A 27,726-nucleotide genomic window follows, 5' to 3' on the forward strand; every position below is an offset into this window, starting at 1 on the left:
TATGCTCAAGCAGAGTGTATTTCACTTCCTTCATCCTTTTCCTGGGGGCTAACTGATTTCTCCCATGCCGTCCACTTCTGTCACAAATAAGAATAGAAGATCATTGGATGGACAAATAGCATCACCGGTTCCTAAAGATGGTTTGTTCTTGGTATACGAATTTGGCATGCTAGGAAATGGCAAAGCAAAAAGTGGCCTGGACACAGTGTTCTGAGGGCATTCTAGGGATGATTTCAGCAAATAAGTGTTTTCCCCAGGCCATTACGTAGCTCTAGTGTAAGGTACAGAGCTGGTGATGAATCAATCCTCCATAATTTTAACGAATGTATTTGTGTCTGCCCCTGCTCATCCCACAAAGAATTTAAGATCTTATAAAGATCCGTACAATGCAAATGCCTTAAATAAATATCTCAGAAAGAGGATCTGGGTGTGAAGGTGAGAGGGGAAAGGCAAGTGCTCAGAAATAGACACATATCGTCCCATTCAGTTGTTACAGATCAAAGAGCAAAGGGACTAGGGTAGTCCTCGTGGAGATGAAATTGTGGGAACTTGTCACCTAAAAGCCTTTCCTACCTGTTGAGTGCTCTCAATCATTGCCAGTGCTTCAGCCATTAGCTTCTGGTTGATGCCACAAAGGTTGGCCACCTTTGTTTGGCATCGGTGATGTACGTTCATGCCACATGCTGAAAGGAAGACAGTGACGCCGTGAGCCAGAGCACCAGAACCAACTCCCAGGGCCGTGGCACATGATCTATTTCCGGTACACGCATGTTGAAGGAACAGCTGGCAAATCCCCGTGACATCTTCCCAGCAGAGGGAGACACTGAATACAAACCAGTCAGGGCAGTGCTTTCATGCTGACACCGCTCATGTACCTCCCCTTCCCAAAACCTACATGCATAGACCAGATGGTCCTGGCGTGATGCTGGGACGTGATCCCCACCAGAGATGAAACCAGGGAGGGCAGTCAGCTGTCAGGATGCATTTAGACTGGATCTTTGCTGAGAGGAAAAGACTGTGTTGGCTGTCACTGGTGGGAACGTGCAATGCTGGACCTGAAGCTCATTCATGCCCACTCTAGACCAGAGCCCAAGCGTCCTCTGGCCCACACGGGGTGGGCTGCAAGGAGCGGCTCTCCCCTTCAGGCTGCAGCCCAGGGGCAGCCTCAGTCTGCGGCACTGAAATTGAGATGGTGGGGTGGTCTGTGTGTGCTCCGGGCTGGGGGGTGGAAGGAGGGAACGTGGCTGGAGCGCTCCTTCTCACACTATGGGGAGAGTTGGACCAGCTGAGCTCAGTGATGGGTGGAGGCGTCTCGCTCTGACACTCACGATCCTGTGGGAGTGTTCTGATTCCTTAGTCCTGACAACAGCACGATCGAGGTCTGCCCTCCACTCACTGTGACTGTGTGTGCCCCCTTGGATCGGGGTGGGGGCGTGCGTGCATCTGTGTGTCTGTGTAAAGGCGACTATTACATCATGTCGTGAGTTTTAGTAAATTCACATTCTGCTTATGAAACATCACTGTTACGGTGGGAAAAAAAAAAAAAAAAAGCTAACAAAGATTTCCAAATTCCAGCTTAGCAGATCTCAGTCCTACTTAACTCTGTAAAGGTAAACCAATAGGGACTTAGGCACTATACTGGAGGTAGGCACGAGAAGCCCTGCAGTCACGCAGTTTGAATCTTCTTTGCTTATTAGCCCATTTGCATGCAGAAAACTTAGCACAGTGATTGGCATCACACAGTTGCTAATCATATACAACTTCTCTTTCATCTTCATGATTTATTACAGTGGAATATATATTAAAATATTGAGGTGAAATTTTAGCAGCCTTCGCCGTCTACGTTTAGCTAGCTCACTCTTCCCCAGCTAGTTCATAACAAAGCACAATAAAACAGCATTTTGTACGTGAATAAGCATGAAGCTATTCCTTGTCCCAGTATATGTGCATCGATGTAGTCATGAGAATCCATTCAAAGTGTGATCTTGAAAACAGTAAAGGCTCGCTGCCCTTCTGAAGCCTGGGTCGTTAGCGGGGTTCATTGCAGAAGGCTTAGGGCGGCAGGCCGCCAGGATTTAGCACAAGCAGCTGGAGAGTTTTACAGGCTCCTTAAAATTGTAGCCAGGTCTAAGCTTGTCTGTGACGCAAGGTCGTGAAGAAAGGCCCCCCCCCCGCCCCCACCACTTGGACAACGTCAAAGGCTTTGTTACTAACCTATCAGGTGATACACGGATCTCTGTGAGTGCCAGTGGTCCCTTTTGATGACTATTTTCATGGGGATTACAGCGGAGAGAGAAAAGCAGACAGGTCAGGGTGAAGGGAAGCCCTACTTAGGAAGGTGGCTTATAAGAGAGCAAATTAAAGAGAGTTGCAGCAAAGGATGAGGGAAAAAGAAAGTGGGGAAGAGAGTGGGAGGTGACAAAGATGAGGACATGAGGTGAGGAAACTCGACTTTGGGGGTGTTAACAGTGAGAGTAGAGAATGACACGGGAGGAGAGGGAGGGGAGGAAAGGGAAGAGGAGAGGGGATGAGGGAAAAGAGGGAGGGGGGCGACTTGACCTGCAGGAGGTGGGAGAGTGGGCAAGAGAATGGAATGGAGAAGAAAGAACGTTAGAAAAGAGCAGAACAAAGCAGGTCCGTGAGCCGTGAAACAATGCCAAGAATCCTTGCGGAAGTTCTAAGCTCAGAGGGTAATCACGCTGTCGGGACAGGCTGGGCCTCTGCCTGTGGGGCACCCGGGGTTCCAGGGACAGAAACCCTGAACTGTGAGACCCTCATAGGGGCAGGAGGCCGTCAGAGGGGTTTTCATAATTCATGTCTTGTGTGTACAGTTAGGATGTCTGAAATTACTTGTTGCCTGTGCACTGGTAAATATATTCCGTACAATGCCGGGCCCTTTGGACAGGCGTGGAGAGGAAAGCACGGAGCAGTGTTCGTGGGCTATGGAGGGATCCGTAAGGTGAATTTTGACTGCATGTGAGTTTTGCTTTCAGTAATGATTTGAAAACCTGCCCCCTCCCGCCTCCATTAAGATGTCACTCCCTCTGGCTCCCCAGACACGGGATGCACTGGGACAAGGAAAGGGGGGGCCGCTCCTGAAGGTGATCTTTCACCTTAAGTCAGCTGCCTTCTGTCACTTAAGAGATAAGACGATTAGCCAGTGACATAAAATAAAAGGGGGCTGCCAAGAAAAATGGCTTTTATATTTAAGAATTCAAAATAGGAAGGTCTCTCTGCGGCCGGACCCCCTCCTTTGTGAACATGTTATCCGGGCCCCCTCCCCACCCTCACCCCACTCAACAGGCAGAAGTGCTTTGTCATTCTTGTTGGAATTTCTGCCTTCCTACCCCCTAATCCTGGCTTAGCAGCATCTCAGTTTCTAAAGGTTATTGCCTTAGCAACTAGGAATTTTAGAGCAAGAAAGCCTTTTTTGCTTTTTCTCAGGGTCGGTCTGAAGAACTTGACCAGTGGACGACTGCAGAGGCCGAGCCCCTGCTGTAAGGAAGGGTCCGAGTGGCAGCCGGGCTCAGCCCCTTCGTGGGCATTTCGAGCTGGCAGCCTGTTTGGACACAGACGCTCTAGCTTAAGTCACAGAATTCTTCTGTGCAGGACCTCCCATCAGCCAGGGGGACAGGCGGGCTTGCTCCTTGATGGGACTACAGAAGAATGTCACCGGCTGGTGCAAGGGGGGGGTGGGGGCAGGGCACAGCTGAGCTGCCAGAGTCAGGGGCCAGGCTCAGGGAGACAGCAGGTCAGGCAGAGGGAAGGGACCAGTCAGAGGAGAAATGCTTTCTCATTGCTCCCCAGGAACTGGCACTACAGAAAGCAGCTGCCCAGGAGCCTTGATCACTTAATGGACCGATTTTGCACTTACCTGGCTTCAAGGATTAGGGTGTTGATGGGGGTGGTGGTGAGTGTGGGGGGAGGGGATTAGGGGGTTATACTTTAACCGTAGCTCTGTCACCCGTCCCTCCCGCTCCTGCTCGCCTGTAAAGCTGCAAATCCACTGCCGGGGCTGGGGCTTCTATTGGGCCCACACTCATTTCCCACTAGACTCACCGTCACATTTCAGTCCTTGCCTGGCCAGGCCCCACAGCAGGGTCCCACAGTGCTCACAGAAGGTCGGGCTTTTGTAATTGTAGACTTTAAATCTGTGCGGCATGTCAATTTTGAACCTCTCCTTGTGGAACTGAAAAGTAAGGAGAAAACAGGTGTGATGCTGTGTATCTCTGGCTTCCCAGCTTTTGACGTCTGAGCAGATACTTTCGCATCACTAGCGGAATAATAAAACCATTGGACCGATGTGTATTTTAAACCACAGTTTTTACTTGTCAAGCTTTAGAATCCTGTCCAAAGAACCTAGAAAGCTATGTAGCTCTTCTGGGTGAGGGGCAAGCACGTGCTATCCAGTAGCCAAGTGACCTGCAGACAGCTGAAGTCTGAGGAGTCCCCACAGATGGGCTCACATTTCAGGAAGCAGGGACTAGGGCTATTTATTGAAAGGGGAGCTAAATAAACATTGCACCTCCCTTCCTATTTTAATATAAATATTTCCTTTTAATATAAATATTTCACCCGGAACTGGTGCTTTAACCTCTGGAAGATGTTATAGAAGGCCTCCTCTAGAGGACACATTGCCATGGGTTTATTAGCATAAGAGCCTAAAGTGTGAAGCATTTCACACCTATTGTACGTGAGCTGAGGAGCCCAGAGGTAGATAACAGGTCTGCTGGGTGCCGTGGACACATTATGTCACATCTATAATCTTTTACACATGCGATATCTCATATAGTCCTCAAAAAACCCCATTTGAAGCAGCCTCTACCAGTATCTTCCTTTGATAGAGGAGGCGATTAAGCACAGAGAGGGCAAGACACTTGTCTAGGTCACACAGCCGTCAAGCAAACTGGGATAGCTATGAGCCTGGCCGTTAGAATCAGAACCCATTCACTTTCACTGTTACTCTTCTCTCTCTCAAAACGAAAGTATGATTTAGGGGATGGGGAGAGGGGAGATGAGAGAGGGATGCTGGTGGTAGATATGTTACAGATTTTTAAAAACAATTTTCCAGAGTTTAAATCTTCTCCTTTCATCAAACTTATCACATGAACAACAACAAGATATCAGGCAGTTTGAATCCTGGCAAGAATACCAATATTCTTGTGCAATAGGAAAATTTCTGTTTATTTAAGATTTATGAGTATAATGTCTGCATGTTTTTAATGAAACAGTTCATTTGGGAACACGCCTTATTCATGAGGATGACTTATTCATGCAAGTGATGCAGTCTTTGTTCCTTCCCTCTGAGGCTGCTGGTCTTTAGAATGGCTGTTTAGAATTGTTTCAAAGTTGCCCAGCACTTACTCTAGCCATTTTCAACCAAGAAAAAAATAACTTTCAAAACTCATTTCGTATCAACGTTTCCGTGTGAATGTGAACAGCCAATGTCAAAGTCCAGGCTAGAAGGCATCCACTTGAAACCTTGCACCCAGGCCCAAATGGTTCAAGATACATGTGGGAAAGATTATAGATCGGTACTTTCCACTGTGACAGTCACTGAGTCACATGGGCCAGTGAACAAGGGCAAGGTGGTGACAAGATGGGCTGTAAGTGTAAAAACACACCCTGGATTTTGAAGACTTTGTATGAAAAACATTATGTAAAATATCTCAATTTTTATACTGATTATACATTGAAATGTTAAAATTTGGGCAGATGGGATTAAATAAAATATAATGTTAAGATATTTCACCTGTTGCTTTTTTCTTCAATGTGGCTACCTAAAAATGTAAAATTATACTTGTGGCTCATTCTATTTCTGTTGGACGTTAGCCACTGAAGTTAATAGTCATGCTTACAATTTGTGATTCCGAGGCATCAAGTAAAGGGAGCAGGAGGGTGGGTTGGGAGGTGGCAATTTGATTTAAACAGATAAAAATATTGGTGGGGGAGATTGAGATCTGAATTTTAGTCCCAGCTCTGCCTCTTATAGGTGGCTGACCATAGACAAACTACTTCAACCTCTTTGAGCAATAGCACAATCAATTATAACATGAGATTATCCCCTTCTGGCTCTAAATTTTAAAGGACATTCTACTTTGGGAAAACTCGACCAATCTGCTTTTTCTGGACCTGCCCTTTTGCTGGAGAAAATCACATACCTGGGCAGGTTGACATCCTCAAACTCAAAAAGACTTACAACTGTGCCCAGCAGTCCTACTGCTTTTCTCTAAATCCTTGCTTTCTCATCTCTAAGATAATTATTTCACAGATCCTCTCTCCTCAAAGCCAGTGTTGCCTTCCCTTCTTCCTTCTCTCAACCCTTAGACTTCACTGAGGACATCAGTTGTCCAAGAGAAGCTCCCTCACCTGCCCGCCCCCAAATCGACAACCATCTTCTTCTTCTCCCTTCCTGTTACAACTGATGAACTGTCCACCTGTCCATCACAGACCCATCTCCACACGTGCTTTGGACCTCTTCCCCTCTTGCCAAGACTGACTGCTTTGGTTGCCCCTCTCTCCGATTTCATTCATCTGTCGTTGCTCTCGAGCTATGAGAGTATTTCCATCCTGTGTGTCTCACCTTCGAGCTACTGTGCTACTTCCGTGATCTCCCTCACGGTTAATCTTCATGATAATGGGAATACTTAGGTTGTCTCCATGTCATTGTCTTCCAGTAACCTTCAGTGCTGGCCAGTGAGGGGATCACCTCTATAAATCCTCTGAAATTTCTCTGATCAGGGCTCCAAAGATCTCCATGTGGCCCTCATTTTTCTCAACATCTCAGCTGCACTGAATACAATTGATCCTTTCATCCACTCTCGGTATATGAAGAGCCCTCTCTGAATCCTGTTCTCAGTCTCTATCACAAGCTCCTTCTCTTCTACCTAACATCTAATTTCGATTCCTTTGGGGTCAGGAATGGCTCTATACTCCCTCAATAGGTAATTCTTTGTCAGCTTCACTTTCTACCTACATGATAGTCACTACCAAATTTATAGATGTGATCCATTGGCTCATATGAATTCCAAGCGCATATAAAATTGTCTGTTCGATACCTGCACTTGGATGTCCATAGGCGTCGCAGACTGACCTTGTCCGAAACTGAAATAATGCATTTCTCCCCCCAGACCTCCCCGCAGACCTCCCCTCCCAGTCTTATTCATGTTCTCAGGGTCCTGCTCTCTACCCCACTGCTCAAGGCAGACACTCAGCCATCATCCTTATTTCCCTCTCTTTCATTCTCCGCATCTTGTCTACTGGCAAATACAGTCTATTCTGAGTATCGAAATCACCTGAAAATCTGCTCACTTTGCTCCATCTCCACTGTCATCACACTTCTGCCCTGGTGGGACTCCATCACCTCTGGTTTTTACTTTTAAACCGCAACCCACCATTTCCCCTACAGCGGTCACAGAGTGGGCTTTCCATTGCCAGTCAAATAAACTCCAACCCCTTTTCCAGGGTCCAAAGGAGCCCCACCTGCCAAGTCCCCGAACTTCCTGTCCCGTTCTTGCCCTGTTGTTTTAGTCACGTGTTCTCATTTCACTTCCTAGAACATGCTGAGTTTTTCCATCCTCGGAGCCTTTCAGTCCATCTGGGGACTCCTTCCTCCTGCTGTTCACACAGCTGGCTCCCTTCACCGGCATCTCTCAGGGTAAAGGCTCCCTCCGCCGGGAGAGTCCCTCACCTCCGGTCTAAGGGGGCCATTCAGTCAGTCTCCATCACAGCCCCGAATACAAGTGGGAATTATACACAGTCATTTGTTAATTGTCTGTTTCCCCAGCGTTACCGTAGAGTCCATAAAGGCAGGACATGTGTGTCTTGTGCTCTGCTGTACACTGTCCATAGCAGAGTATCTCCTGTGATTTAGCGACACAATATTTATTGAATGAAGATGGAAAGCGTGGGAAAAGGAAGGCTGCCTGTCTTTCTAGCTCAGCTCCCCTTCTCCATGGGGTAAAATCTAACTTGTCCTTAAACTACCCTATCCGTCAGAGTTCATTCTGAAAGGAAGATTTATCTCTTAATATAAGAATTCTACTACATCTGTTATCATCTCTTACTGACCTTGTAAATGCTGATATCTGTATTATCATTTGCTTCTACTCTTTAACTGTCACTTCTAGCTATAGATCTCACAGAAATTGTCCTCGTATAATTGATCCAAACTATGCTTTCTGGCCACTTTCTAATATGTTTTTCTGGAAAAGGCAGAGGCACAAAAATTCTTATTGTGCTTTTCTTATTCATGCCCTAGTTTTGGATTTCAATAACAATTACCGAAGAGGAGAGGGGTTCTAGGGAGATCATCAGTAAGCCTATGGATTCAAGTTCAGGCATTATTAAAAAGAATGAGTGGGCTGTACAATTTAATGTCAGCCCAATGGTAAACGGGCATTTCAGCCGAAGAGCAGACTCTAAGTACATACCATGGTTTCTCGGCTGTTGATAGCTGATCCTGTGCACTTGGCTATGACTTTATCAATACACTTCTTGTGAATTGCTGCGTTACATTCTGAAAGGAAACAATGGCAGCTTCAGATCTGCAGAAGTTGAGGAACAACTGAGTAAAAAGGATGATGAGAAGACAACAGAAATCCTTACTTACGTCGACACTGATAGCCCTGTTTGTTCAGACCCCTGCAATGAAACACATGTTTGGTTTATATGGATATTTGAACCAGGAGCAGCAACACAAACATCCAAAAGGGGATGCGATCTCATAGCTTCCTGCTATCACAGAGCATTTTATGATCAGCTAGACCTGGTCTATCATTTGCCAAGAGTGTTAACCTGTGTTTTTTATTTGAAATTGCTTTGTTAAAAGTCTGATGATGATATAAATGAGGAGCTCTTGCTCTCCCTCTCATCTGTGTATTTTCCAAACAAACATGTAGAGGTTAAAATGCCTCATGGGCTCCTAGTAGCAAATTTCCATGTCCTACACTTAACAATTCATTGTCTCACTAAGCTCACTAATGATCAGCAACGACATTTCTATAACATTTTATTTCCTGTTTCTGAGTATCTGAGACTATTTGCAACGAACAAATTCAGAAGCTTAAGTCCAATTCCTGAATAACACTCACTATTAGAAAGGAAGGAGGTTCAGGTCATTAGATGAAAACAGGTTGATGGAAATCCACCCAAAGTGTATTTGACCTTGGATACCCTGGTTATGCTTGGATACCCGGGGTCGTGCATTCATGGATTCTGCAGTCGCCCAAATGGAAACATACCTCAATAGGAGGCGAGGAGGCTGAGACCAGAGATAGGAGTTGTTTCAAGTGTCCACTCTACCACAGCCTATGCTGAGTGGTTACTGAGGCTTGAACCCATCTCTGTTGGAGCTCTGTTCAAACACCCAGGAGTGCCATAAGCATCTAAACCCATGAGCTCCAATGGGCAAGTGTTGTCTTTTGAGGACATTACTGCTGGCACACTTGGGCTGTCGAGGTGGTGGAAGTTTCGACTGTGAAACTGTGCTTACAATAAGGATTGTCCCTCCTCTGTGCCTCCCTTCTTCTCCCCGCAGCCTTCTTTAATCAGCAACTAAAGGCTTTGGAACCCTTTCCTCATGGAACTGGCTTCCTTGCTGTACAGCAGCCATGTTATGAAAATCTTTTCTAGAATCACACCCTTTAAGCTTTCTCCATCCAGGTGAGGCCACAGAAAGCTCTCCTGTAGTACTTATTCTGGCACAGTCCCCTCAGGTGGGGCCCGGTGGGTTAAGGGGATGCGACAAAATGCATAACCTAAAGCTTGGAGTGAAATGTCAAGTTACTGTACCAGACAAACTCATGGCAGACAGAGCAAAATGTGGGTTGTGGGAAGAAGGTGGCGGTGAACTCGTGGCACTTGACATGATGGACTTTGGCCTGTTTGATAGCTCCTCGGCGGTGATGCAGAGCAAAGAAGCCTTCAGCTTCAAATTCACTCATGTCCTTTGTGTCTGCAGAAGAGGACAGAAGAGGACAAAGAGAAATTCTGTGATAATGGCTGTCACAGCTGGGTGGGGAGAGTGGGGAGCTGGGGAAGGCACAGAGATGGAGGAAGGAATTAGACAAGTGTTGAAATCAGTAAAATCCCAAGTACTCACTGATATGTGGGATACAAAACTGAAAACAACAAAAGAACAAGACAAACAAATGAAGAAACAAAAACTCATAGACACAGACAACAGTTTAGTGGTTACCAGAGGGTAAGGGGGGATGGAGGTGGTAGATGAGGGTAAAGGGGATCAAATATAAGGTGATGGAAGGAGAACTGACTCTGGGTGGTGAACACACAATGTGATATAGATAATGTATTACAGAATTGTACACCTGAAATCTATGTAGCTTTGCTAACCGTTGTCACCCCAATATACTTTAATTAAAAAAAAAATCCCAAGTACTTATATATATTTTTTCAAGTACTTATTAAGTTTGGTGCAGTACTAAGCCTTTTTTTCTTTAACTCTTTAAAAAGAATCATCATAGGTGTATTATTGTAGGATTGAAACAGTGATTTTGTATTATTGGCTCAATCCTTCACTCTTTGTGTGCTGAGTTAGCCTCTTTCAATTTAGAACCAGAGGCCAGAACTTTCAAGGTATTTACCAGCCTCTCCTTTTCACTGTCAGTGATGAGTCAGCCAGAAAAGGCAGGAAGTGGCAAATACTTTTTTGCCTGTAATTCTAAAGAACAATGTGGTTATTGACAGCAACTTGGAAACACCTTTTCTTTTTTTAAGTTTCCAAGATGCTTTACATCTGGTTACAGAAAGAATACAGTAGACTGGAGGGAGCTGGCCAATTTGTGAGTGAGGGCAAAAGAACTTGGGGAAGTTGTTTATGTTCTGTTTCCTGATGTCCAAAGTAATCAGATGCACACTGGTCAGTGTGGAAAGGGCCAGAAACTGATAGTTCACTGTAATGTATGGGTATCGCTGCAGGCGTTTTAAGCAGTTACTGTCCACAGGGCCCTGTTGACATCTTCCCAAAGCTGGTAGAATTCTGAGAATACCAGTGATATTCTGGCTGAAGTCCAGGTCCAGAGACAACACACCATAGCAAGGAGGTTACGGTTAAACAGCATAGTGAAAAATGCACCATGCCAGAGAGAATGAATGGCACCATAAACAAGAAAGGAATAAAAATCATCATCATCACTAAAATAAGCACAATGAAGTTAATGATGATGCCGCTTAGAATTTTAAATTGCTTGCAGATTCTTGGATTCCTTATTCTATTTCTTTTATCTTTACAAATACAAAAAATGGAGGTTTGGCGAGAATATGGGATCATATGTCACAAATCTCAAGAATTAACGATATTTAAATTACTTCTATTCTGGATAAGCAGGCCAGAGGTTTGACAACAAACTTGGGGAACATATTCCTGCCGAGGTACCTTCTTTTTCACACCCCTAATGGTGGCGGGGCTAGAAACATAGTGAGTAGACAGAAGTGGGGCTGTGTAGAGGGAGAGGAATCCCTCTCCCCCAGAAATGCAGCCAAGTCCCAGGACACATTTCAGGACCAACGTCTTCTCTACAGTGATCCACGGGTCTGTTTTATGGCAACTCCGGACCCCGGATAACAGGCATCCCCATAATCACATAAATAGTTCCACAGATGGAGCATAATACTGCCTCATACTTTAAGGTTAGGTAATTCAGGTCTTTTTATTTGGAACTAGGCTGGAAATAAATTAGGGTTGGTGAATAAGGGGTGAAATTCAGGGTCACTTTGCCCGCAAGTTCTGGAATAAGTGTGGAGATCTATTTACAACTTGTGACTGGTGTAGTAGATCATTTGTCAGTAAGATTTGACTCATTTCTATTTTGGTCCAGATGAAACAGTATGAAATAAATAAAGCATAAAATTACTTTTAAATTCAAGGGATGGAAGTGATGTATTACTATAAAAAATAATATATATATTCTGTGCATGAGACTATAATCCTGTGATTTCTTTTAAAAATGTCAGAAAGTGCTAGAAATGAATTTATTCTCTTGCTGCTTCTTGTGGTATCCTTTATCCTCTAACCATTTCAATCATTACAAGAGAGTCAATTTATAAAAACTCAGAATTTCTTGAATTCGTCCGGTATTTACTATGTTTATTTCTGAAGTAATTTCCTCCTCTGTTTCTTAGCTTGAAGAAGTTCATTGGTTTTTATATGTTTGGTTACTTCTTGTCTAGTACTGGCTCCTAATCTCTTTATTTAGTTTAATCTATCACTTGTTTGTAGTCAATCTAACCACACACGTTTCCTGGGCAGCGATGAGCAAATTGCTACATGGAATATTCTAAAGAAATATGAAATGTTATCCCTAACTTTTGAGTGGCTAATAGTCAAGTCAGGGAGATGTGGCCCTCACGCAAAGAAGAGTATGCGATGGTGTGAAATAGAGTTGGAGGTGTGTACACCCATATTTTTTAGGAGGTAGAAAAGGAATTACAAAAGAGACCACAAGGAGGCAGCTGAAAATTTAAGAGGAAAACTTGAACAATACCACTTTGGACAAGCCACGGGGAAAAACAGGGTTTTTTTTTTTTTTTTTTTTTTTTTTTTTTTTTTTTGGCATTGACTGATCTAGAGGTGTCAAGGGAATTGGAGGCTAAGAATCAGGAATTTGTCTTGAGGATTCATACTCTTGGAGAAAGCCATTTAGCAGATTGGTAGAAATATCAGCCAGACTCCTAGGGTTTAAGAATTGACGGAGTAGTGAAGAAACAGGGACTAATAAATATGAACTACTTTTTCAAGAAATGTGTCAGGAAAGGAGAGGAAAGAAAAGCTGATGGAGGTAAAAAGCTGAAAGAGAAAGATCTTTTTCAAGATTGGAGAAGATGGTTTAATTCAGTATGTCTTGGCAATGAGTGGGAAATCAAAGAGAAGGAACAGCTGAAGATGCTGGAGAGGAAACATGGTTGATGGCACGGAGCTGTAGGGATGGGAGGCAGGAGACCAAGAAAGGGAGGGACTTTCTCTGAGGCAGAAGAGTGGGCAGAAAATGCAGGAAGAAGCAGCTATATTCTAAGTGCAGACAGAAGATGGAGTCTCTCCCAGTTATATTGGGGACAGGCCAACCTCCAAGAGTGAGAAGAGGAGGATGCCCTCAGAAACCAAGGAGCCTGGGAATGTTCGGAATAGCCATTGTATGGAAATCAGAAGAGAATAAAAGGAATTTTTAAATGCCAGGGTGAGTCCTACCGAAAAGGTCAACAAACCTTCATTAAGTACCTCCTACATACCTAGTATGCAACCTGGTGCTGGAGTTAGAGACAAGTAAGATTGGTTCAACCATTGCTTTCCTGAAAGGAGTTTAGAGTCCAGAAGGAAAGATAATTAATGTAGTAATTGTCTAAACAATTACAGGGGTATTCACAGGATGCTATGGGTCCATGGAGGTGAGGAAGCTACACCAGCAGGGGTAGGTCAGTGGAGGTGAGAGAAAGAGGAAAGTTGGACATGGGAGGTACTAGCAGAGATGATTTCTGAGCTGGGTTCTGAAGGATAAATAACTTACTAATGTGTGGGAGAAAGTATGGTGGGGAAAAGCAAAAAGTATTCTCTCTAGATGGAAGAGGCTAAGTAAGGGTACAGAGATAAGTTATCTCAGGATGTGTATATTGCCAGAGTGTGGCATATGAAGCAGAAAACATCAGTGGTCACATCTAGAAGACATATAGGTATCAGATCAGTTTGAAAATTTTCCTGCAGATAATTTATAAACACTGGAAGGCTGTAGGCAGGGATGGGGGTAGGAACAGATGTATTGCATGTTCAGAATGGAATTTTTCATAGTTCATTCTGGCAGCCAAGTAGAACGATGGGGATTTGGCATGAGGGAAAGATGATGTAAACAGGGGATAAAATTGAAAATGACTAAGTAAACAACATGGGCAGACACTGAGGGATTAATATGGGAAGTTGAAGGAAAAGGAGGCTATAAAAATTACTTCCAGGTTTCTGCATGGATGAAATAGTAATTAATTAAGACAATGAGTACAAAAGGAATAGATTACTGGTAAAAATGGAGCAAAGGCTTGAAGAAAGAGAGGGGCATATATGTGGTTTGGAGATCAGAACATCTCTGGAAGAAGAGGGTGCTTGTGAGAGCTGAGTACTGGCAAGGGCTCATCATGGACTCCAGGTGAGGTCAGAAGTTAATGTTAGAAGTAGGCAAACAAATGAGTGTGAAAGAGAAACTAGATTAGGGTAAAGTCTGGTACTTACTGTGTGAGAGAGGACAGAATTGACATGGGAGGAGGATGAGCTCTGAGAGGAGAAGGTCTGATTGAGTCCTTGACGGGTTGGAGAATTCTGATTGATGACCTGTAGGGTGATTGTAGGTTACTGAATGGATAAAGAAAAGTGTAGGGAGGTGTGAAAATATGAGGTAGGGTATCAGGTGGTGTCAGTGAGCACTGAAAAAGTGATTCCAGCACAGAAATCAAGGAATGGGGATTTTAAAAGAGAAAGAATGGAGTGAGTTGTGTGTAGAGAGCCATGAGCCATTTACTTCCCTGGAGAGTAGGAAGGAATTGAGACTTCTATTAAAGAGGAGTGTAAAAGACATGCTCACATCTTAATTGTTATCCAAGATTGAATTCCTCATCCCCCCTCATTTGCCTTCTCTTCCCATATCTCTCATTTCTACCACTCCTATTATCATTTTCCTAGTCTTAGCGATTTTAAGAGATATCATCAACATTTTTTCCTTCACTCAACTTTCATTTTTAAAGAATTATAAAAGCACCTCAACTATGTCCTTACAATGGGCATACCCTTTCACCTACACTGCCCCCAAATCTTACTCTTATCTTATTTTCTTTTATTTCATTCCTATAACCACACCTCCAGACCAGATTCTCATCACAGTCTATATCCAGGCTACTTCTTTTCCCAAATCAATCCCACATTCTGTCACAAGCAATTGCCCCCAAACACTGCTTTCATTATATCAAGTCCTGCTCAAGAATGTGACTGTGACTCCTTGCTCATGGTGACTTCCCGATGTCCACACACTCTTCTTGCCTGCCTTCCAAGCCAGGATCTGGCTTTGATTCTTCATTCTGATTTTAGCAGGGGCCCACTAATCTATCTACACTGGTCTTCTCACAGTCCTCTGTCCATTCACATTTTTGCTCAAGCCTACATTTTTTTCCTCCAAGATGTTACCCTTCTTCTTTGCAGATCTCAGTTTTGCCTATCCTTCAGTGCCTGCAGTGTGGGATTTTCTGGAATGACGGTAACCCATAAGTACCGCTTGGTTAATTAGTGTTTATGTGGTTTAGGGTTTAATTCTATAACTGTCTAATCTGCACCACGTCTCCAATTTGGGTTGAAGATCCCTAACTGTAAGAACTCTTATATGTAGTGATAAACATTCTTAAAATTGAATGATATCCTATACTTCTTGTCATTGACAAGGAATTTTCTAGTTAGGTTATTCCATAATGTTGCTTGTTAAAAAAATTATGGTTTTTTAATATGTAAAAATTTAGAGATGGAGCTTCAATTTGGGTCTAGATATAAAAATTTTTCAATGCTACAAAGTTGTATTAAAAAAAATGTCCTGGGCTTGCATAATTATTGTTTTTAAAATATCATTGTTTTTTGGCCACCTGAATTTTTTCTCTCATTCTAAGACAAAATTGAAGTTTCATAATAGTAGGATGAATATCCATGGAATTATTTTTCAAAGCAGTGGTCTTTAAACCACTTACCAAAAAATACTTGCATTCTGATGGAGGACTTTCTTCGATTTACACTGGGCCACATTTTGAATGAATGGGAGAAGTATACTTTTTCTTATTCAAGGAATTAAACAGTATTCGTATTATCAGTTAGGCCCGTGCTTGCACTTTTTATGGAAACTCATTTATTCAACTGTCCTACAATCACTCTCTATCATTTGGCAGACTCAAAAATAGTATAATGACATGGACCATATATTTAGAGCCTCCAGAGACAAAAGAAGAAAAGTTCAGATTGTGGTGTTCCCTTTTTAGGAGTTTTTTCTTCTTTTTAAAAAAAGGTTCATTATGGGATATTTCAAATATATACAAAATTGAGCAAATACTGCAGCCAACTTCCCAGTAGCTGTCATGCACCTTTGACAATTATGAGTTCACGGCCACTCTTCTAATATACTCCATTCACACCCCCCACGCCACTGGCCCCATGCTAATGGGTTATTTTGAACAAATCCCTAGTATTATATTATTTTATCTGTAAATATTTTAGTATGTATCTTAAGGAGGAGGACCATTTCAAAAATATAACCACAGTATCATCATCACACTTAATTTACAACTATCTGGTGAGTGTTCAATTTTCCCTGATTATCTCATAATCAGTTTTTTCCAGTGTATTTAAATCTGGACTGAAAGGAATTGCCCATGTGAAGCAAAATGCAGAAAGCAGCATAAATCTGTAAACTAAAACTTGTTTCTTGGTAGTAATTTAGAAAATTACTAGAAAACTAATTTAGAAAATAATAAAATCAGTTGATCATCAGTGAGTTCACATATCCATTCTGAGGCTTAGGATTTTATGAGTAGTAGCATTTGATTCGTTTAAACAGAAAGAACTGATAGGCTGTCACAGGCACAAGCGAGCACACACTTGTAAATATACTTCTGTGACCCATGTCTGTGTGTGACGTGGAACGGAAACTCTTTAGCAATGCATTTTCCTTCCTTGTTCCTAAAAGGATTTCGAGGTGACTAACTCGAAGGCGCTGGTATTTTGCACTAGCATCATGGGAACTATTTATTGGTTTCTTATTTATTTTGTATTCTACTGATGTGCGATAGTTTGTTATGTCACATCATTTACACACAGTGTGTAGACTCAGCGTGGCACATAGACAGAGCTTGTTTTGAATGTCCATTAAATTCTCAAACTGAAATGCAGACCGACTATAAATGCACTGGGCCTATGCGTCCACACAATTGAAAAACTAATGCTATCAATGTTTTACATTTCTGTGTTTCTCTAGCCCAGATACGTGTCATTTCAACTAACGTTTGAGCACCACTGGGCATTTTAAGAACATTCCTTGGGCTTCCATTTTCTCCTAATTGTTTTCTCTGCTGTTGTAGAAGGTACTTGGAGTTGCACATAAGGAGAAGGGACATGTCCTCCTCACCCCCCAACAGGAAGAAGAAATGTCACTTGCCACTCATTTCCAGAAAGTATCTTGCGTTCATTAGCATTCGGCCTTGAGGTTTCAGCTCTAACTGGTTGAGAGAAGGAAAGAAAGATCAGTCAGCATGTGAAACAAACGCTGAGTTTAATGACGTCATTACTGCAGAGTTTGGTGACGGCAGATTTCCAATGCAGAATACAAGCATTGCTCCCTTTCATTTTACTCATACACATTGTCATAATAGCATAGCATAGCATAGCATAGCATAGCATAGCATAGCATAGCATAGCATAGCATAGCATCCGTGTTTATTAAAACACCTCAGCAGCTCATTATTTTTCCTTGGAGATCAAAACTTCTGGAAGGAAGACACAGAATTCCAAAATGGATTCTGTCCAATTTACTTGCCCAGGGCTGCTGCTTATCCAAAGCATTGTAAAGGATAGATTCAGGTCTGAATCCCCACAAAAGAATGACGATACTGGGACTAGCTCACTTGGGGAACAAGGAGGTCTCTAGAAGGAAAGAGGAATTCTTTACTGAGGGTGATTCCACACAGGCCTCTAGGCTAATCAGGGTATGAAATGGGGGTGGCCTTCTTCTTTCACAAGGAGAGATTTTCTCCTTAGGAAAGTGCTGGATAATATGCCAAGGGAAATTTTAATTTGATTGGTTTGAGAAGGGATAAAATAACATATTCCAGTATCATTATGTAGAAGGGACCATAACAAAGTGACATTTTAAATGATGCAGGATATCTTGTGATGTGACTTAAGGGAAAAAATGGCCAATCCAAGACAACCTGACAACTGTTGCTAATATATTAAGTCATAACACTGTATTGTTACTATGCCAAAAAGAATACAAAGGTGAGTCGAAGGTCCTTATTGATAATTACATCCATGAATTAACTAGAATAACTGAGAAGTAGTAAGAAGTGTCCAGTTGAGCCCAGGATTGAACGTGAATCGTGACTAAATAATTGACTGGCAGTGTGACCTTATGCAAGTCACTAAACCCCCAAAGATCACGGAAAAGCTATTATCATAGCAATACTTATGTCACAGCATCACTACTATTAGAATTTTATGATAAAATAAGCTGTACTTCTTGGTCAACTATAAATTCTCACGCAAGCTGAAATAGATTAATGAAAAGAGAAGTGCTTTTGATATCAAGTATATACACCGTTGTTCTCTGGTTTGTGGAATACACAATAAAGATGGACGCAAAGAGGTAACTAGAAGAGCTAGATAAGGGCTCATTCCCAAAGTGGGGAAAATGGGTACCAGGTGACCACAAAGTTATCAGTATTCAGGACTTAGTGGTGATGGAGAAAATTAAACCAGTTAGCTGCTGGGAAAACAATATCCATATAAAGTCACGGTCCATCATGTTTTTGAGGGTGAATAGGACATAATGATACAAACAATGACATCCTTGGGAAAGCAGGAGGCAAGTCTCCATGTGGTGTTTAGAAACTGGATGATGGTGTCTGTGGAGGTGAAAGGCAACCTTGAGAAAATAATTTTTTTTTAAAATAGAGAAATTAATTTTCGGAAAGCAGATTTCAATAGAAGCAAGGGCAAATATAAGTCCAAAACAACCTGCTGGCCCTTAAACACTACAAATGAAAGTAAACCAAGGAATAACCTTAAAAAAAAAAAAAGATGGAAAAATGTAAAAAGGTTGCTAGTTAAATGAGGATGTGAAGGCCACCTAGTGTTATGACTGAATAATCATGAATAATAAAAAAAAGTGAAAAATCTGATAAGAATAAAATCAGAAAAAAAGCCTAGGCTAGAAATCAAATGCATTTGAGTTATAAATAGAAAAGCACCTTGATCATCGGTGACACTTAACAAAAGAATTAAAAAAATTAGTTATCTTTTCATTAATTGAGAAGGAAATCAAATAGCATCCTACTTTAAAAAATTAGGAATTTGATGACTTTTTTTTTTTTAATGAGGCAGAAGACAGAAAAGAAATGGGAATGGGGGAAAACTGGGGAAGACTTTCTCTAGTTAATCTCTTCTTTTTCTCAGTTAGATGCTCCCGTTTCAGGCCCAGCTGCCGCTTCACCCTCCTCACTCACCAGGTCTGTGTAAACCCTTTAACACTAAGTTACACACCTGGGACATTATTCAGTTTTTTCACATCTTCCTACTTGCCTAAACAGTGATCCAGGAGGAATTCTGTTTTCATGCTCCCCTTCCCCAAGCTGAACATGGAAATACTCAATAGATTCTGCTGAACTGAGTGATCTAAACACATCTAACAAAGCATGGGAACTTTGTTTTTTTTTTAAACCTTGGTATATGCTTATTGTTAAAGATGACTTTAGTGACACAAAGATTTACATACATACACACTTTCCTAAAAAGGACATAATTTTTTTAAGGTCACAAATACAAAACAGATACAAAATTCTGTTTTTTTTGGCTTATATTATTCCCATTTTGAAACCTGTGTCTTGAAAGATTTTTCGGTGGAGTTATTAAAAATATGAACTATTGGAAATAAACAGAGAGGTAAGATTCTCTCCTTTTTGCATAAATGATATAAACGTTTGAAAACATTTTCTGGGGCTCAGATCATTTAAAAGCAGTTTTTACTGGTTTATATATGTATATATTTTCATTTTGTGGGCCCCAGAAATTTTCATTAGAATTTTTTATGCTTTCATATTTTACTCTTCCCTTTAACATTTCTAAACATTTGCTACCAAAACAGTAACAACCTGTTTTCCAAAACTTGGTGTAGTAATTGTAACATGGATTTTGTACGATGTACTTTTTAGTAAAAGGAAGCTAAGTGAATACATTATGGCTAGAACAATTTATAGGGATAAGCAAACTAATTTGGAGAAAGAAGACCAAACATTAAATGGATCTTTGTTCTATCCTCTCACTTATGGATCTATCGCCTTATCTACCTTATCTTAGCATAAGATATCTTATCGAGATATCTTGATAAATAGACAACAGTAAGGGTGAGATTCTCAAGTTAGGGGAAATTTGTGCTATTTCTGAGCTTACTATTAGTTGTAAATCAGTAACAGTGCTTCATAGCCTAAGAGATCTTCTTCACCTTACACAGGAATCAGAGATATGAACAGGTCAATACGTTCCACAATGAATAATCATTGTCATTGTCAAGTCACCAATAAGTAAGTGGTAGGGAGTCTGTTTACTCAAAGCTAGTGTATCATCATTTTAGGATGACGTTGCAGTTTTGAGCTAGTCTTTAGCTAATCTGGTACTTACCACTTCATGATATATACTCGTTAAGTAAAGCTCTCAGCTCAGATATTTACCCATATTTCTGTCTTTCCGTTGTTCTTTCTGCATCTCTCGGCCAGGGAGTAGAGCTCGACAGTAGTTTCGGATATTAGGTCCACATTTTTGCCCTTCACAATGATCTGCATTACCCTTCCCTTGTTGATATGGGCGTCAAAAGTGCTGTCCCAGGGTGGGTACATGGTTGGCTTTTTCTGGATGTACATCTGCCCATTCTCTAAGAACAGAAAGAGATGTTCTCGTTACTCCTTTAGCCAGCTCTGGGAGAAAAATTCAACTCAGCTGTGGCACCCATTCCCTCTGCTCTGTAGGGTATATAATTCTGTCGGGAAGACAAAAATAACACATAAAACAATTAGAGACAATATAGGATAGAATGAAACAGTTCCAAGGTCTGCATGCAAGGTAATGTATTGAAATGTGAAAGTCAATCTATTAATAGATAATTTAGGCAACAAAAATATGACCATGCCTTGGACTACCAGTGTTCATTTTTTATTCAATAGTTAGTTGCTTCACTTTGAGTGTGAACACCTGAGCAATATAAATAACTCAGGCTAAGCCTGGTATATTTGGTAGGATAGAGTGACCCAGATCCCATTTTTTACACATTTTACACTTTTATGCCTTTTAGGAATCCTCTTTTGTTAATCTCTAAGGTATGGGTACACGACGGATTAATTTCACTGACATCTGGTAAAAAATAGTTGATACAAAACTACCGTGTGTTCATCTGAAAGACACAGAGGCATAATTGAAGGGTTATAATGAGTATTCCTTTAAAATGATATATGTAAAAATTTTTCATTTGACATGAATACACTAAGAGGCAAAACCTTTCAAACACAATGAGCCATTATTTCCTTCTCTAATTCTCAAAGGAGGGTCCATCTTACATGTACTGTGCACCCTAAACAGAAACTGACAAGTAACTAACTCAGAGAGGTGGTGGTCTTCCTGCCTGGGGCCGGTGGCGCAGGCCACAGACCTGCAGGTGGGGAAGGGAAGGTACGCGGGGGTCCTGGAAATGGTTCTGACAAGAAACGTGGTCCGGATGATGGAGTTTAAAGGGAGCATCCCCAGACCACCAGGAGACTGGGAAAGAGTTCACTAGTGGGATCAAGTGGTGGTGTCCCATCTTTCAGCCAGATTGGATTTCTACAGTCTTTGTTCTTTAATCATTTCAGAAGCAGAGAACTGCAGCTGTATTTGAGTGCTTGTTTCTTATGATAACGAGCAGGTTAAGTGGCAGATTTTGATGAGGCAAAAGGGAAAAATCCACTTAAAGCAGGGAGACAAAGTAGTTCTGACCCCTGATAGCCCTTTCTTCCCAGTGCACAATGCTAAAACAGAATAGGCATTGAGCATTTGCTAAATTATTATTCGGGGGTAGGCCAGGATTTGAGTAGCCAAAACTTCAAATTTTAGGTAAAGCTGGCTACTAGAGGTATAATCTCTGATCATATGAAGGCGTAGGATAGGAAGGGGAAGATTTTAATGTTTCGTTTAAAAGAAATTCAACTGGAGATTGGACTTAAAAAACAAAAAACAAAAAAATGGGGGCAGCCAGTTAGCTCAGTTGGTTAGAGCGAGGTGCTCTTAACAACAAGGTTGCCGGTTCGATCCCCACATGGGCCACTGTGAGCTGCGTCCTCCACAACTAGATTGAAACAACTACTTGTAGTTGATGGGTCCTGGAAAAACACACTTAAAATAAATAAAAGTTAAAAAAACAAACAAACAATGGCAAAATTAACGATCATGATAACATTTTACTTCCATGGACTTGTAGCCTCTCCTTCTCATAATTCTTTTCAACATAACCATTTTCCATGCCCGGCAAAGGACAGAAATTTCCACAGCAAGGCATTTTTCATACTTTCATTCACTAGGTTTGCAATCACCTAAAAGAGGACCAGAATTTGGGATCCTGTCTATTTACAGTGAGTTTTACATTTTCAAAGGCTCCGGAACGCACAGCACTGTGTCCTGTTTGTCTCTGTTCTGTTGCCTTATCACGGAAAACATAGCCTCACACCCTCAAGGTTGAAACGTGTTTAAATTCTGTAGAAGTAATACTTGAATTATAATGTTGAGAGAGATTTCTTTTCAGAACAAAACAAAAACAAAATCAAAAGCAAAAATCTCCAAACTCCGCAGGCTAACCTTTTGGAAAAACAAAGTCTTCTTCTTTTCTGACAAGGTCTTGATCCACATGGCTGATTAGACCAAGTTCAAAGGCAAGGCCAAAAGAAGAAGAAATTTTAAAAAGGCTCTTGGGAGGCAAATGTCAGGGAGACCTGTGGTTGTAAAGAGAACTGGATCCAGGAGACCCATTAAGCCTAGAGTGGCTTTGAAAAACTCAGACATTTTACACTTCAAAGATTTCTGTGACATTTGAAAGGTTTTAGCTTGGGAGCAAGTGCCATTCTTTTAACTAAAAGGGAGCGAAATCTGGGCAGAAGGGAAATCAGGATAATTCAGTGGCTGGAAGGATGAAGTCGGCCATGAGACCTATTCTTTTAAGGGAAGGAATGCCCAACATAGGAGGGTTTGGAACCCCAAGATCCTGAGCTGGAAACCCCTAGCTGGAGGTTCTCAACTGCGCGATCAGGGTCCCCTGGAATCTGTGAGTGTCACACCCCTAGAGGCCTTCTTAGGACTACCCTGTGTGAAATAGCTCACATCTCTCTGTCCGCAATGTTTCTCTCCCCGCTTTACTCTGCTTCCCAGGACGGACCATATTCCATTTTGGTTCGTTGTCTGTCTTCCTCCCCTAGCGTAGAAACGCTAAAGGAAAGGCACTTTTGCTAAGCCAATATGCCATGGGCGCCCCATAGATACTTTCTGTATAAATGAATGTAATGGCTCCTGTTGTTCTTGCAAACCTGCACGGGGTAATCTTACTTCTCTCCAGAGTGTCTGCCAAAATGAGAAATGTATGGCAGGATATAGGGAAGGTAATGAGGCCGGGAAAGCCTTGGGATGTAACCTTCCTCCTTCCTTTGCTTTAGAAAATCTGTAAGAATCTTAAAATACAGAGGCAGGGAGGAGGAGAATGGAAGCCAGTTGAAGTGACCCTGGAGAGATTCCGGACAAAAAAGAGTTATTTTAATTGAATGATCTAAACCTATACAAGGAATCTTAGAAGACTGTCACACTTGCCCTCTTACCGTGAACTGCCTATATACATTTCAATTTGACAGAACGTGACTATTCTTTCACTCATCCAGGGTCTTTGTAAACGCAAAAGTAAGTTTTCTGAAATTTGGATTCTAATGGCTAATATATATTCTTTGTAACATTCGTCAAAGCTTAGCCAAAGAAGCAGTAAGCCAACTTTAGAGGTAATTCTAAGATTATGCAGACTTTATCTATAATCACTGAAAACAACCAGGCTTAACAATATAGTTCTCCTGTCCTGCTTTAGCTCACTACATTTTCCCCCCCATTAACTCCTCACACAACGTCTGCAAACCCATGTCTCCTTTCCTTTGTTCCCTTCATTTATGTGGAAAAATAGTGCAGTGAAACAGACATGAGGCAGCAGAGCTGGCTGTAGTTCAGACACGATCACTAAAGCCATATGCTCTAGGAAATACTTGGTTTCCCCTGGCATCTGTTTCCTGGACTGTGAAGTTAGGTTGAACCAGACGACCTTGAAGAACCCTGAGAGGCTTCGCTTCATAGTTCATAGCAGGATCTCCCCAAAACCCCCACTCAGGCTTACCTGATTCAACATATTCTTTGACAAGCACAGCACAGTAAGGGTTCACAGCCTCTCCCTGACATGGCTGGCAGGACCCACAGTCAAAGTGGGATAAACCGATTCGAAGAAACGGTGACATGGTCGTTCCCTGTAAAGCGACAAAAGACAAATGCTATTTGGGGGCTATAAACTGTATTACTTTTGGTGTCCCATCCCCACTTAACTAGTGCTTTATCGCAGACGCCCAGTGCTTCCAATGGTTCAACTATCCATTTGAACAAATGCTTTGACTTCCCCTTCTGCAAAATACATTAGTGGGTTCAGCCCCAAACACAGACTGACTTGCCAAGGGAAGAGTCTTTCTAGAAGTCTGTGTGATTCAACCTCGTCCGCCAGAACGGTAATTCCATTCTTAATTTAAGGGAGTCTTTAATAGCTGCAGAGAGAGGCAAACGTTTTCCAACAGTTTATTTCTTCTATTATTCAAGCAGGTACCTAGGAACCCACACACAATAATAAGAAAAATGAGTGTATGAAGAGTGCGTCTATTTTAGTCACACCAGTTAAATATGACACCAGAAAATTCTTACATGGGCTATTTATGTGTGTGATGGAATTGGCTCTGGAGCACTTAACAGCTGATCCCTATTTACTTGAGACATTTCAAAAAGGTTGCTTTCTTCACAGTCATCTATATGTGTATGTGTATGCATGTATACATATATATAAAATAAGCCTTTGAACATCATGAACTACTTGAAAAACCTTAAATCGAAGGATAAAATAGTGCTTTCTTGTGTCAGGAGAAGTAAAGTACTTCATAAAATCCAATTCACTGATAATTGCGCTTTCCTAGAGATACAGGTGAAAATCATGGTGTTGGCTACAAATTCCGGGATTCCAGTCTGAACCTTCCTCTGCTATTCTTTCCTTTCCTTGTTTGCTCTGGCCACCACTTACCTCAACTACACACCCTTTTTTTTTCTTTTTCTAAACTACTTTTCCATGAGGTCCCCTTACTTTGAAATCATCATCTGATATTTAGTGCAGAAGTTACTTCCTTGCTTATTCTGTCTTTTTGAATCATTTTCTCCTCCTGAATTTCCCCAAACTTTCTCAAGTATGTTCATAAGAACAAAACATTAGCTGACTTTTCTACCTTTTATAAAGAAAGAAAACGGCTTAGAATACTAGGAATCTAGACGTGAGAGTAACGTAGCTGGAAACCTTGGGCCCAGAATCCCGAATCTAGCAGCGTGATGAAAGTTCACCAGACCTCGGGAATGCCGGCGGTTCTTTGGGGGTTTTCTGAACCCCGAGAGAGACAGCTTAGGGGCTCTTAACAACTCCTGTTTTCATGGATTTTAAGAAAGTCCGAATTTCCTGCAGAATTTAGCAGGAGATGGTTACGGAGTCCTCGTGATTTGTTCTTGTCTCTGAAACACATTCTCTGTAAGTCACACTGTTGAATCAGCAGCTAGGTGACTTTCAGGTGTGTCTTTAGGGGGCCCCCTTCACCCTCTGAGCTTAGAATTCTAGCACAAGAGCGGGGGCTAATAACTACGAGTTCTCCAGAGAGAACTTCTTTGAGACCCCACCGGCCCCTTTCCTGGGCGACATAGCACGTAGGTCTTTTGGACAAATCTATATTTCTGCAGTAATCAGGAAAAATCGTCAAGAACTATCCTCATTAATGGGAGTATTTAGTATGTGTGGACTTTTTGAAGATTTCCTCAATACAAGTAAACATAAGCAAGTCATTCTTATTTGAGTTTGAAGGGATCACTGACTCATAAAGCCTGAGTTACAAGCGCTCTGACCTTTAGTGAGGGATGTGTCACTCTGCTATTTCCAGGCTGGGTTCAGAGTTAGGTGACAGCAGTTCCACAGGCACCTGGGACAATCTGTCTGGGAATGGAAAGAAACCTCTAGGGTACCCAGGGGTTCTGTGTATGGAAGAGAGGTGCAGCGAACCTCCCTCCCCCACAGGGCTTCTTAGACATCAGCTGCCCTCCTCATTCATTAGCGGTCCGGATTCACTTGCCATTTCACCAGATTCACTTGCCTACGAGCATTTGACAGTTTACCTAATGCACGCACCTGTTTGAGAGCCGAGCCATCGTCTCTCATTCTAACCGTCTAGTCACGGTGACATAGTCTGCCACTTTGACATCTAGTGGGCAGAACTGAAATTGTGTGCTTAACCTCACACATCGTGTAATAAAGCCTCAAGCTCCGGGGTGTGTTTTTAGGTCAAAGGTAGCATTTTCTCCTTGAGCTACTCAGAATTCCTGCCCTCCCCCCGGCCCCCAACAGCAGTGTGCTCCTTATGAAAAATGAAGCAAACACACAAAATTGGAACATCTCCTCACAGTCCCACCAGGAAAAGCAAATTGCTGGTACTATTTCGATGTGTTTTCTCTAGTCTTTTTCATCTACGGGTTTTGTATTTTTTGTTTTACATGTTGTGCTCGTACGTGTGTATGGGATTATATTTAGCTTTTTAATTTAACATTTTACCATAAAATTGTCCAAGTTCCTACATCATCTTTGTTACAACCTTTAAATTCTGGCATGACACTGTACGGAGGGACAGTTCCAGGATCTGCTGTACTAAAGTCTTGTAGTTTCACATGTAGGCTGCTTCCAAGTTCCCCACACTAGAAATAATGCTGCGATAAGCATCTTTATACAATTTTTTAAAAAATTAGGACTATTGCATCAGACTAGGTCACTAGAGTACTATAATATTACTAGGTCAAATGGTGTTACTATTTGTATGGTCTCACACATTAAAAAAAAGAAAATAACAAAACATAACGGCAAAAACCTAATGGGAAATATCGATGGTGAGTGCAACAGACAACGAGTTAGCATCACCATTCCATAATGAGCGATATACAAATTTGTATCGATAAATACTACCGACGACCCAAGTAAATAAGTGGTAATAACACAAACTGTGCAAAACACAGAAAGCATAGCTGCAATTAGTTATGTGGAAAATTGCTCAACCTTGTGAGCAATTTAAGAAATGCAAAATAAAACAAGATACCATATAACTGCATTTATATGACCTGCTTGAAAAGACAAAATGATGTGGCAAAAAATATATCAGTGGTTAGCAGGGGTTTGGGGAGCGGCCAGGGTATGGCTCTAAAGGGACAGCATGAGCAAGCTGGGGGGGATGGGGGAAGGGAGATTGAACTGTTCTATAGCCCGATGATGGCAGTGGTCACAGAAATCTAGACTTAAATCAACAGAATTAGACACCAAAAACAAAAGTCAATTTTATCATATGCTAATTTAAAAACTAAATTGAAAAACAAAATGCTTTTGGCATTTTAAGGCATGGATTATAGATCCAGAGGTTATACACATAATATACAAAGAATATACATTAGGAAACTGGGATGTCATATAATAAAGTATTCAATTTAGATTGTAAGGTATTCAAGAGGAGCTTCAATTTCTAAAGGGAAATGGAGCCTTAAAAAAACAAAACAACCTTTGCTCTGTAGTGTTTAAGCTCTTTGGAAATTTTGCATTTTGATGCAAATAGCTGAGG

At 41.7% G+C, this 27,726-nt stretch overlaps 1 protein-coding gene across 4 annotated transcripts in view; it reads right to left on the bottom strand.

The window, feature by feature from the left end:
* Nucleotides 1–27,726, bottom strand: part of PRKCQ (protein kinase C theta) — a 111,571-nt gene that overhangs the window by 41,477 nt on the left and 42,368 nt on the right. For 2 of the 4 annotated variants that reach the window (XM_033100803.1, XM_033100805.1), the window contains exons 2-10: nucleotides 24,180–24,306; nucleotides 20,467–20,666; nucleotides 17,181–17,241; nucleotides 14,231–14,329; nucleotides 9,793–9,955; nucleotides 8,612–8,643; nucleotides 8,433–8,518; nucleotides 4,060–4,189; nucleotides 574–683 (exon numbers count right to left, since the gene is read on the bottom strand). In XM_033100803.1, the coding sequence (XP_032956694.1) occupies nucleotides 574–683; nucleotides 4,060–4,189; nucleotides 8,433–8,518; nucleotides 8,612–8,643; nucleotides 9,793–9,955; nucleotides 14,231–14,329; nucleotides 17,181–17,241; nucleotides 20,467–20,666; nucleotides 24,180–24,297 (999 nt within the window). In that variant the 5' untranslated portion in view covers nucleotides 24,298–24,306. Of the gene's footprint in view, nucleotides 1–573; nucleotides 684–4,059; nucleotides 4,190–8,432; nucleotides 8,519–8,611; nucleotides 8,644–9,792; nucleotides 9,956–14,230; nucleotides 14,330–17,180; nucleotides 17,242–20,466; nucleotides 20,667–24,179; nucleotides 24,307–24,500; nucleotides 24,634–27,726 lie in introns of those variants that run through there. The other 2 variants (XM_033100804.1, XM_033100806.1) reach the window with 2 other exon arrangements.

The sequence above is a fragment of the Rhinolophus ferrumequinum genome, assembly GCF_004115265.2.
Source record: "Rhinolophus ferrumequinum isolate MPI-CBG mRhiFer1 chromosome 5 unlocalized genomic scaffold, mRhiFer1_v1.p scaffold_110_arrow_ctg1, whole genome shotgun sequence".
NCBI lineage: Eukaryota > Metazoa > Chordata > Mammalia > Chiroptera > Rhinolophidae > Rhinolophus > Rhinolophus ferrumequinum.